The sequence below is a fragment of the Carex rostrata genome, chromosome 19, assembly GCF_964058835.1.
Source record: "Carex rostrata chromosome 19, lpCarRost1.2, whole genome shotgun sequence".
Taxonomy (NCBI): domain Eukaryota; kingdom Viridiplantae; phylum Streptophyta; class Magnoliopsida; order Poales; family Cyperaceae; genus Carex; species Carex rostrata.
The window spans coordinates 6,515,364-6,528,685 of record NC_135936.1 but is presented as its reverse complement, the minus strand read 5'-3'; the positions used below and the strand labels follow the sequence as shown (position 1 = coordinate 6,528,685).

General features: G+C 30.5%; 1 protein-coding gene across 1 annotated transcript; it reads left to right on the top strand.

Moving 5' to 3' along the window:
* The first annotated feature begins 1,457 nt into the window (after positions 1 to 1,457).
* AGP20 (arabinogalactan protein 20) lies at positions 1,458 to 2,510 on the top strand. The gene is made up of 2 exons (XM_078320991.1): positions 1,458 to 1,830; positions 2,221 to 2,510. The coding sequence occupies exons 1-2, from the start codon at positions 1,725 to 1,727 to the stop codon at positions 2,322 to 2,324; spliced, it is 210 nt and encodes a 69-aa protein (XP_078177117.1). The 5' UTR covers positions 1,458 to 1,724; the 3' UTR covers positions 2,325 to 2,510.
* The last annotated feature ends 10,812 nt before the right edge of the window (positions 2,511 to 13,322 follow it).

The following is a 13,322-nucleotide window of genomic DNA, read 5'->3' as shown; positions in this document are numbered from 1 at the left end:
GACAAATCTCAACCGGGTTTAAATAGCTAATTGGGTTTAAATCTATTAACTAATTAAGTACTCGATAAAAATATTGCTTTAATTTATACTTTTCAATACTCTGACTTGTAATTTCTGATTCTCAAACCTATAATTCTAATTATCAATTATAATTCAAAAAAATTATTTTAATTTTAACTCTTAATTTAATCTGAATTACAATTCAAATATTCAGAGGGAGACAAAAAAATTTCAGAAGGAGACAAAGACTAATGAAAAAGTTCCATCATTTTATTAGAATGCTGAAGGTGATGTCTTTTTTTTGAAGAATTGGCAGCGACATGCTGAAGGTGATGTCAATTCTTCTTTTAAAACTAGTCAATGTCCATGTTGATTTTAAATTGGTTAAGGAAATTATTACACGCTTCTCTACAATATATCAGATACAAAGAACCAGTGAAGGAACTGGTCAACATGTAACGCCAGATACAACGGCAATTCCAACGGAAAAAATAAAATTAAAAAAAAATAAAAAGCTAAATAAATAAAAAAGGTTTATAAACCAGGTGATCCCACCACGTGGGGAGTTATGGGCCCACAAGTGGGTATGTCACCAGCTAGGATTCCAGCCTGGATTTTAAATTTTCAATTGGATTCGATTTGAACCTATTTGATGGTTAAATGAGTCTGGTACAGGTTTAAATTTTTTATCCGATTTATATCGCGTTGGATCCGACTAATATCTTTGTATTTTGTTAAATTTAAGTTGATTTTAGCATTAATTGAGGTTTATTATATTACATATTAATTTAGATTAAATTGCATAAATAAATTTAAATTAATCAAATTACACGGGTAATAATTTCGACCAGAATCAATATTTTTCTTATTAATTTCACAAATTTCGATATTAATATTGATTTACAAACTAGAGTAAAACTAGGGGTTCTTAAGTTCACCAAGTTCCTTGGTGAACTCAAATCTAAAACCCATCGAATCGGCTTCAAATGACTAATCCGAACTGTTAAAACCCGCCTATCTTATGAGTGATGCGTCTACATGTGAAAATTTTAAACATTCGAATTAATTTAGTATAAAAGTCAAGCGGTCAAAATTAGAAGTTAATAAATTAATTTTTTGAATCTGTTTTGACTAGACTCTATGCAATTTTTTTTTTTAAATGTAAATGTATCACTTGTAAAGTAGGCGAGTTTCAACAGTTCGAATTCATCATTTAAAACCGGTTCGATGGATTTTATATTTGAGTTTACCAAGAAGCTTGGTGAACTTAAAAACACCCTAGTTTTACTCTACAAACTATTACAAAAGATAATAATATTTTACAATGTATTATAATTCCTTGGTAAATTCAAACAAAGCAGGTTCTATTTCATTTAGTGCACCAAGTCTAGTCAAGTTCTTGGGTCATAACGGACAATGCCACCCCAATTTTCGCTTATAAATCGTGTCATCGCCAACGCCGTGGCGACGCATCGAAAGGTAGCACCTCTAGGAGCTGTTTCATTTTATGAAAGAGAAGAAAAAGAAGGCAAAAAGTTAACGAAGGAAAAGCAAAAAAAGCAAGTATAGAAGCATAGAATCCTTCAAAGCACCTCATTTCTCTCTCTTCTTTGCTCTCTCAAGCTGAGAGGGGGGAAAGCGAAGGAGAGAGGGAGACTCCAGGGGACCCCGATCCGTACGATTGCAGATTTTCAGAGGTTGTTTGTGCAATTTTACTAGACGAGATGGCGAGATTTCCTTTGGAATTGGTTCTCGTGCTAGGTTTGGTGCTTAGCGTCATCGCCCCAGCCATGGCGCAACAGGCTCCAGCTCCTTCACCGCAGAGCGATGGTGAGTTCATGGATCTTGTCATTTGTTTCATTTTGGGGTTAGATCTGGAAATGGTGAGTTCCTTTGGAATTTTGGTACAAGGCTATGGATTATACAACAAAGGTTTAACCTACATTGCACAAAATTCACAAATTCAGGGCACCAAATTGAACAATTATTTGGTAGGTTACAAAATGAAGAAAAAAAAGCCTCAAAAGTTTATATTCAAAGGGTGTCCTCAACTCAAGCTTATTTTGTAGTCATATGAATTTTGCTACTGCAACTTCAAGAAGTCATTTAATTTTACAAGTAAAACAAATTAAATCGGTATTAGCTTCTATGCAACTTTGTAATGCTAGTTTTAAAATTGAATGTTATTATTAATGTTTCTAATTTTTGTTTTAATTACAGGGATTTCAATTGATCAGGGAATTGCATATGTCTTGATGCTGGTGGCCTTGGTTTTGACATACCTAATCCATCCTTTGGATGCCTCTCCTTACAAGCTTTTCTAGACTAAATAACAAATTTATGGTTTCATTTTATCTGATGACCTGAGATGAGTTTGTATTCATAATTTATTGTTTGAAGCTATTTGTTTCTGAGATGCTGGCTTGATTGATTTGATTCCCTGGCTTTTTGCTGTTTAGTTTGTATTGGTTTGGATTTTAATATGATTTCTTGCCACCCTATTCCCTATTAAGATATTGAGAGATTCCGATTCTCTGCCGTGCTCACATGGGTTGATTGGTTGCAGTTAGTATGATACTGATGCATGATGCATTGTAAAATGTATGTACGGTGTCTGTTGCTACAAGCCTACAACGTGCCCATGTGCCCATGTGCATGTCAGTGATGGCCATCGCCATGGGGCATCATTTCGGACACGTACCCTCTGCATTAACGCACCGTTTGAGTTAATTTTTGAACTGTACGATCAGAATTCGGGCCAATCCGGCTCAAGCCTATAACACACGGGGCCCTTTAATATTAGTACAGATCTCAATTGGACGGTCCACATTTTAACTCAAAATTTGAGTTAATGCAGAAGATATGAATTCTTCTAGGTTTGGGTCAGGCCAACTTCCAACTTTAAAAAAAGGAATTCCGGATATTCTCAATCAAATTTTAAATTCTCATCAATTGAAACTATTTATGGTACAATATTTCTTTTGTTCGGTTGTAGTATACTAGTGAGTATGGCTAGTATAACATTAGTGTCCTTTCAGCATATATAACACCAACTTCAAAATCTATTGAATCGACTTCAAACGTTTAATTCAAACCGTTCAAACCGACCTACTTCATTAGTTGTACGTTTACATTAAAATTTATAATTTTTTGAATTTATTTAGTATCAAGTCAAGCGGTCAAATGTGTGAGTTTTTAAATTAATTTTAATACATTCATTTTCCAACATTTTTATCTTGATTTGATACTAAAATAACTCGAAAATATATAAAAAAAATTGTATGTAAATGCATCACTCATAAAGTAAATTGGTTTGAACGGTTTGGATTAGTTGTTTGAAGTCTATTTAATTGATTTTGAAGTTAGTGTCATATGACACCGATGTTATACTAGCCGGACTCTATACTAGTATATGCAGGCGAACAATTCCTTTTTTAAGTGTATTGACAAAATGACACTTCGAATCAGACCAAATATCTGATACGTTATATATTTATTTTTAGATTGACAATAAATTTACGTAGCAAGAGCACAATTTTATTAATATCCAACATAAAATAGAAATTAATAATTATATTCATGTTTTCTGGGTATTTTTAAAAATGCCCAAATCGGCCACCAAATAACTGGTTTTCAATTTTTTTTAAGACAATATCAAGAGCAAGATATTGAAATTTAAGATTAAAAATTCGAATATAAGGTATAAATACTTTTATCATCAAGTATATATACTTTTAGAGAGAAGTATTTAACTGATTATTGTTTGATACACAATAACACAGTGCATTTAACCATAATTTCGAACACTTATAAATTTAATAAGGCTGAATTTAAATATCAGTTGTTGTTAATATTTTCATTTCAGACAAACATTACTAATTCGCTTTGTTTGATAGGCCGAATTTCTTTATAAACTTGTATTGGCTACCAATCTGGGCTCGGTGACCGTGGTCTTATGTAAGCTACTTGTATGGCAATATCTCTTTAAATTTTATTGGGCCTAATCAGTTCTCTTTTTCGAGTTTTGATTATTCTAAAATGGTTTGTAATATGATTATACTATGGTACCGTGCATAGAATGCACAGCATATCCTCTTCTCAACCGTCTGATTTTAAATGGAGTCAATTCGACTTATGTTTATAATTTAAGGAACCCTTTAATATTAGTGCGGATCTAGTCCGCACAAATCTTAAAGCAGATTGAATAGTTGAAATTCATTAACTCAAAAGATTTCCTTTTAAATTAATGTAGAGAATACGAATTCCTGTGCATAGTGCAGATCAATGGATCAATATTTTTATTATCAAAATGCAAATGGCTAATATAAAGTATTCAAAAAAATTTCTATATAAAAATATATTTAATGTAAAATATTTAACACGATTTCTATATAAATATTTTTTTAAATAATTTTTATATATTTTTTAAAAAGTTTATTATTTTTTAAATAAGTAAAAAATCACTTGATCTCAAATTTTCAGACCATTCAAAATTAATAATGTTATACTCATTTATAGTATTTTTTATTTAAAATTGAAAAATTTAGTATGTTAGTACATTTTCATATGTAAATTATGTTGAACGGTTCAGATTGATTATTTGAACTTTGAAAATAAATAATTCAACTTGACAATCACTATCAAGTCTTTTAAAAAAAGAAAAATAAATAAAGATATTAATCCGACAATAACTATCAAGTCTTTTAAAAAAAGAAAAATAAATAAAGATATTGATCCAACATTCACTATCAAATCTTAAAAAAAATAAAAATAAATAAAGATATTGATCCATAGTACGGACCATTTCGCGCTACACATCCTACTACAAACTTGGTCACTAAGGAAAAGTTGAACTTTTGATTTACAAGGAAAGCTAATTTTGGTGATGAAAAGATGATATTTAATTTTATCCGGTCCCAACGCGCAATCAAAAGTGCTTCTCTAATATATTTCAAAATAAGGGATTATGTACATAAGTGGGCTTTTGCTTTTTAGTACCTTTTGAAGTACCTGCCTTACATATAAAGGCACAATTTGTGTTGTCGTTCTTTGATGCCATTGCTAATAAACGGAAGCGATATGATATCTTCATCCAATGGAAGTCATTCGATTAAAACCAAACGCTCTGGAGATCAAACGAGAGATGTTAATATACCAGTGATAGAGGGTGCTAAAATTATAAATGAATAATATGTTGTTGGTAAAAATTGAATCCAAGTTTTCTACAATTATAAAGTAAGCTCTAATTATTATACTACAGATAGATATGTGATATTTTATGAGGAGTTTGGCTAATATAACATCAGTGTTATTTTAGCCTATATAACACAAACTCTAAAACCTATCAAATTGGCTTTGAACGACTAATCCAAACCGTTCAAACCGATTTACATTATGAGTGATGCGTTTACATACAATTTTTTTTTTTTTTATATATTTTTGAGTTATTTTAGTATCAAATCAAGCGGTAAAAATATTGAAAAATGAATGTATTAAAATTAACTTAAAAACTCACACATTTGACCACTTGACTTAATACTAAATAAATTCGAAAAATTATACATTTTGCATGTAAATGCACAACTAATGAAGTAGATCGGTTTGAACAGTTTGGATTCATCATTTGAAGTCGATTTGATAGGTTTTAGAGTTGGTGTTATATAGGTTGAAATGACACTGATGTTATACTAGCCAAACTCTTTTACGAGAGATAAACCATATAAAAAGTTTAAAAAAAATAAAATTCAATTAAATTTCAATATACATAACTAAAATTTTAAAATTTTAAAATTATAAGTTAACTTAGCACCCGTATGAATGATAGTAGATCCGCCGCCCCTGAACATATCGTTATACTGTTCCAATTCAAACCTTTCAATTTTAGATTGTACCTCTCGTTGGAGACTTTTAACCGTCTGAAAGTGAATTATAGTACAAGATGATAGCAAGATGGCCGGGGATTAGACAAAGATTGCGCATGATTAATTGTCCAGTCAGTAGTGACTAAGCATATCGCTCTCATCATAAATTTGCATATTTGCATATCGCTCTCATCATAAATTTGTCTTAGCTGGTCTTGAAAAATGAAGGAAGAGACGTATATCCCCATAATTAAATGTGTAAAAGGACATGCTCTTCACTTCTATTGGAAACAATGAAGGTGCCTTAGGACGAGTTACCTATCTTTTAGCGGATATATTATTTTGTTAAGATAATTTTTAAAATTTTTAATTTTACAATGTTACTTACTATTATAGTTGTTTGATTTTTTTTTTTTGTAGTTAAAATCTGAAAGATTAATTTGATATATAAATGATAAAAGAGCAGGGTTAAAATGTACTATTGGTTTTGTGCTCCAATCATATCCCAAATCTCTATTTTTGTTTCCAAAATTCAAACAGTCGATCTGAACCACTCAACATGATATCCATATTAAAATGTGCTTAGAGACTAAATTTTATATTTTTTGAATTTTTTTTACTATTTGTTTTGATGAGTACAAAATCACAGTTTTTGAATAGTCCAGAAGCAGTGATTTCGTACCTATTTAAAAAAATATATAAAAGTTGGTCTTTAAATATATTTTAATATGTAGATCATAAGCGGTTCGGATCAATTAATTGAAACTTGAGAAGAGAGATAAGATGTGAATATGATTGGATACAAAAACAATGATGCATTTTGACTCTCCTCATTAAAAAAAAGTCAAAGACAATAAATTTCATATTGGAAATTTCAAGTTGTTTCTAGTAATGTTATTGGTACATTTATAAAATCAACGAAAGTGTTATTTTACTCTTAAATCCATGATAATAAATATTATATTTTCTTTTTGAAAAAAGATAATAAATACTATACATACTTAATACTAGTTAGCTCCAATATATATATATATATATATTTTGATAAAAGTGGCTTAACACCACCAATTTCATTACTCGAACGAAACCTACAAAGTTAGAAACTTTGGTACCAAGCTGATACCAATCAAACTCAACAATATACAAGTATATGAACAACCATTTCATTTTTCTATGAATATCTATCAAAAAACTACATAACAACCAATAACCTTCAAAAGAAACAACCAACTAAACATCACTAACCCACTTATTTCTACTATGTTTTGCTCCTGAAAACTATCGTCATCAAGCAGACGCTCTGAACTACTTGTTTCAGCTACTTTCTCCTCCTTCAATATAAAATTATTAAAGACAACATACAATTGCAACACATCAGTAGGTAGAACTAAAGATAATGTAAGAAGAGTACCCCTTCCTTTGAATTTCATCCAAAATTGTGCTAAAGAAATAATTTGAGATTCTATAGATCTAAGAGATGTATGAATTCTCTTAAAACAAAGCTTATTTCTTATTAACCACATAATCCAAAGTATTGCCCCTCTCACAAGTTCAATCAAATACCTATCTTTAAAAGGAATTAAAGCATCAATAAATCACAATCCTTCTATAGTCATAATATCAAACATAAAGTTGTTATAATCAGCTATCAAATTTCAAATTGTTCTAAAAAAGGGACATTGCAAAAATAAGTGATATATTGTTTCAGGAGCCCCACAAAACAGACAAGCTACATCTCCTGACTAACCTCGTTCGCTCAAATTTACTCAAGTCAGAATATTTTTTTGCTTAACAAGCCATAAGAAAATTTTAATCTTAAATGTAATCTTTGCTCTCCAAATAGTATCAAAAGTAACATTTTGAATCCCTCCATACTCAAGCCAGATATAGAAAGAGTGTACCGTAAATTTACCATTATTATTCCATCTCCAACTCAAAGTATCGTTCTAATCACTATCAAATTGCACTACCCTAAGTTGAGAAACTAAACTACACCATTCTTCCCTAAGCACCCCCATTAGTTGCCTCCTAAAAGCCAAGTTAATATTATCAGAATCTAGAACTAAGGTTATAGATATACCAATGTTAGTTGCTACTTAATACAACTGAGGATATAATTCACTGAAAGAACATTCTCCCACCCACCTATCTGTCCAAAACATAACCTCATTTCCATTACCTACTGTTTTCTTAAAACCTAAATCAACAATTCTTTTTAGTTTAAAAATATTCCTCCAAAAGGCTGACATTCGATAATTACATTCATGCGACTCATATTTAGCTAAAAGAATATCCTTCCACATCCCTACAACTATAGGATCATTATATCTATACCACCATTTAGCTAATAGAGTGACATTTATAGTACGCAAGTTTAAAAGACCCAAATCCCCTGTGATTTCAAATCACAGACTACTGACCACAAAACTATAGAAATCTTTTTTTCTAACTGAACAGTCTCCATACTATAAAAATCTCCTTCTAAGTTTGTCGATATGCTTTCTGTTAGTTCCAATATATACTAAAAAGAAAATCCGATTCTGCTCTGATTATGACAAAATACATCAATTCAATATTAATTGTATATGCGTATGTATTTTTTTTTTCCTGATTTCGCCATTGCATTGTCAATTTTCTTCTCGAGTATATTATTTTGTTGATCTCAATCTGGCAATCTCCAGTGACCAGTGGGGTTTTCTTAGTGCGCATGTATAGCATGAAAGGTTTTTGGGATGACTAGACCAGTATTTCTTCAATACTTTACACGGAAATCTGACGAGTCATCTAAACAAATTTAGTTTACAAAGAGGGTGGGATCCATGATTTTCATCAAGGGGACAAAAAAAAATATCAAACTGGATTTAAATAGCTAATTGGATTTAAATTTATTAACTAATTAGTAACTTGATAAAAAACATTACTTTAATTTATACTTTTCAATACTTTGACTTGTAGTTACTTGATAAGAAACATCCTGATGTCCACTAAAACTCAAAATCGTCCGCCAATATTTACAAAATGATACATAGTTATGGTTGAAGGCTGATCCTGTGATCCACTTGTTATTTTAAAATATAAAATGGTTGTTGTGGCATTTTAAGGGATATTTGGTTTGAAAGTTAATTATGCCAAAACTTTTTTTTTTTTTTGAAAGCAGTGGATAAATCCACCTATTTCTACATTATGCCAAAACATAATAACTCTATTAATAAAGCAATTTATTTTGCTTCCGTTTTGAATTGCTAAGTAGGAAAAAACTATACAGAGCAACTTAGATGGATAATACATGAAATTCATAATTAATTGATTATCTGTTTGAAAAGATTAAGTTCTTAGCAATGGGGAGGTTATGTTAATTAAATGTTGTGCTATCTTCTATACTTAACATGTACACTATTTGTCTTTCTATAGAATTTCAGATAATGTATTAAACGGATAGATGCAACCAGAATAATTTTTTTATGGGTGGGTATATTCTAAAAATAATAGAAAAACAGATATGAGTCTCGCGTTGCTTCTGTAAAAGAAATATATATTATAGAATATTATTGTAATTTGATCAAACGTAAGGAAACCATATCCAAATGAAATATATCAAAATAGGCTAAAATTAGTTATATCAGTTTCGTAATAAAAATTTAGCTTGTTTTTCTATCAGGTTTATATATCTATTCTAGATCAATTTTCATCAAGGTATTTTCAAAATGAGGAGGGATCCAATTGCATACTCTTTTGGTGACACCGAATTACATCCTACATTTTAAAGTTCAAATAGTCGATCCAAACCGTTCAACATGATGGATATATTAAAATTTGCTTGCAGATCAAATTTTATATTTTTTGAATTTTTTTTACTATTTATTAAGATGGATACAAAAATTCAATAGTCTGAGAGGAGGGTTCAAATGCCTCCATTTTTTATGCCTCCATCATGCCTCAATTTTTAAAAACTTTAATAACTCAAAATTTAAATCTTAAAATTCAAAATAAAACTGTTAGATATGAACTATATCATTTTATCTATGCACATGTAAAAAATTATGGCATTTCAACTTTGTTTTGATTGTCATCTTGAGCTTGTAAAAATGTATACAAATGTGGATAATTTCTAGACGTTGATTTTTCAACTTATTGATTCATATAAAAGCAAAATCAAAATGTAATAATTTTTTATGGGCACATAGAGAAAATAACATAGATCACATCTAACGGTTTTATTTTGACGTTTAAGTTTTAAACTTTGAGTTATTTAAGTTTTTAAAAATGGAGACATGATGGAGGCACAAAAAATGGAGGCATTTGAACTCTCCTCATAGTCTGAATATAGCGATTTTGTTAAATACTTAATAAATAGTAAAAAATTCAAAAAAATGTAAAATTTGATATGCAAGCACATTTTAATATATTTATTATGTTGAACGGTTTGGATTGACTATTTGAACTTTAAAAACTTTGTAAATGGAGAGTGTAATTCAGTGTCAGTAAAAAAGATATAATTGGATTTCTCCTCTTTGAAAATATATAAATTTATAAGATTGAACAAGTTTTTTCTGGAATAGAATCTATTGACAACGAGTTAACTCAGACAATTTCTACAATATTTTTTATAGGCCTACGGGCTTCATGAAGCCAAAAAAAATTTATCAAGTATAAAATTATACAAAAAAAGTGATATTTACGATTAAGTTTAAACAATTATAGTGTAATTTGATGTTTCATTAAAGGTCATTAAGCACGCTGCATTGCAAATTGCAAGTTTTTTGGATAAATGATAAGGCTTTCATTAATATGAGTAGTTTTTTTTGAAATATGGGTTTGGGGTCAAGCCGGATCGATCCGTATCCTTCCAGGTACCTGAATCAACAAAATTGAAACGGTCGGTCCAGATTTAATATCAGCCGGTGTCTGGTCGGGATGTTGGAATTTCGGATAGGTTAAAGTACAATAATTCGATTTAGTTCATCAGTTTGTTCACTATCCGAAAATCAGAATTTATGTATAAAACTAATTCCAAGATTAATATAGAGTTTACCACTAGACGCGCAGCGGAAACTTCAAGCCCTAGCAGTAATCTTCTTTGATTCGTACACCTCGTGTCGGATCCACGCAACAGCAACCGCCGTCATATCTCTATCAGTATCCACACAAACAGGTTGACGAACAATTGCAAGTTGAAGTGCTAGCGCCAACTTGCAGTCCCCTTCTTGTCTTTCTGCTTTTCCTTTTCATTTCTGACAAAGTGCAAATTCAGACAAATCAAATTTTCGGTTTCATCTAATAAATCCGAAAATCCCTATTCTTCTATTTTCTGTCTCTTTTCTTATCCAAAAATATTTTCTATTTTCCGTTTTTCTGTCTTAATTTTTAGTTATGTCCGAAAATTGAACATACTAGATGGAGAGAGAGATAGCCAGATCAGGAAAAATAGCATATGTATTGTATATATAATACAATACATCTGTTGATCGCATCCATTCAAATTGCATCCATTCAAAGATATATATCCATTTAATTCGGATCAGATTATATCAGAAAAACATATTATTTTGGGCCCATATTTGATGCAGCCCAAAAAGACTTAATCCATAATTAACTATTAATGAAGGCCTAAAATATTCTGGCCTGTTAGTACATATCTAACACGAGATGATGGAGGGGCAGTATTATTTGTGCTTTGATATGTGTGCCAAGTTAAAAATTCCAATCTTGGACCATCTGATGTAATTGTACTCAGTCAGGTAACCCGAGGGGATGTGAATTCGGTCAAGCCACCCAACACATTTCAAACTCCTATGTATTAATATGGAGGATTTTCTCACTTTGTGAGTTTCGAACCCATAACCTCCAACATAAAAGTCATGCGTCTTTTAGATAGTGAACTAATTCAAATTTGAGATAGTGAGAATAGTGAACTAATTCAAATTTGAGATAGTGAGCTAACTCAACTTTTAGTTGAGTTAGTAGAATAGGATGCTCCACAAAAGACAAACAAAGAATAGTCCCTTTTTGCTAACCCAAATACATTCAAACGTAAAATAGTAGTTCGGAATAGTAGCTAATCCGGATTAGCATTATTCTTTGCCTCATCCAAACGCAGGTCTTAAAAGTTTTTTGTTTTCATTGCGCATGATATACATACATCACAAGTGCAGACAGAGGCAAATTTTTTTGTCAATGGATGTCTGTAATTAATATGAGTCGGCATATTCCTGCAGCCTAATTATTTTATGTGAATTATGCGAGTAATTAAATTTGGATTCCTCTACAAAATATGTATAAAACAATATTGTGCATGAACTCTACATTTGCCCCACTACATACCATATTAAATTTTTTTTTTTTTTTTTGCAAGAGGATGTTAGTTTTGATGACGCCTAATTGTCGTTTAATACTGTCAATGGCTCCCTGTTGTAGTTTTTATATAATGATAGCTTCAACTTAATTTCTGAATTAATCATATGAGATTAGGAATGCAAAAATAGTAGAAATTGTACATATAATGAGAATATTTGAAGTTGTTGTTTTAATAAAAAAAATAACTGTGTTTCTATCATCACCCTACTCATAATTAATTATAATTGGGTAGATATACTCTTAATGAGATTTCAAAGATTGTTGATTCAAATGCTTGGTCACTCCAAACTCTTTGTTTTGGAATTGGGACATTCAATGTTGCACTGAACTTCTCTTACATATCATATCACTAACGTAATGAAATTATTTCTATAAGCACCCACAAAGATCGAATTTTTTTTAGAAACCATAAATAAAAAAAATAGATTTTACCAAACCAACTTGATTGCTTTGTTTTTTACAAAAATCATAAGAACTGAAATGCAATTTCGGTCCCCCCAGGAGCAAATATGCTTCTTTTCTCAAGAAAAGGAGGACCCTCGTATTCTTCAATCCGAACCGCTCAAAATCGATCAAACGGCTTCAATTACTTTTTTCTTTTATATCAATATAATCCATTAAAACAAATCAGATGTAAATGAAGCCGTTTGATCAATTTTGAACGGTTCGGATTGAAAAATAGGAGAGTCCTCCTTTTCTCAAGAAAAAGAGCAGATTTCTCTCCCCCCCCTTTTTTTTGGACTGAATTGGCATTTCGGTCCCAGCCGTTTTTATAGATTTCGACAAAAAAATATGTTAAAAAATTGTGAAAATATCTCAGATCGAATTGTCATTTCGTTCTCAAAAAAGAAAATTCGGACCGCAATGACATTTAGTTCTTATAGTTTTTGTAAAAAAAAAAGTAATCATATTGGTTTCATAATTTTTTTTAATTATGGTTTATAAATTTTTTTACAAAGATCTGTATGTGCAATAATAAGAATAGTAGAAATTGTCCAAGACATTGGTTCCTGCTTAAGTTTTTGTATGACACGTTTCTATCAGATATATCAGATATGTAAATTAATACCTTTAACGAGGTTACAATCCAAAAATAGTAGAAATTGG

What these genes read in the sequence shown, in the direction of transcription:
- AGP20 (XM_078320991.1), top strand. Translation starts at nt 1,725, where the DNA reads ATGGCGAGATTTCCTTTGGAATTGGTTCTCGTGCTAGGTTTGGTGCTT. An exon ending in TCCTTCACCGCAGAGCGATG is followed by an intron (nt 1,831 to 2,220) that starts GTGAGTTCATGG and finishes TTTTAATTACAG; the next exon opens with GGATTTCAATTGATCAGGGA.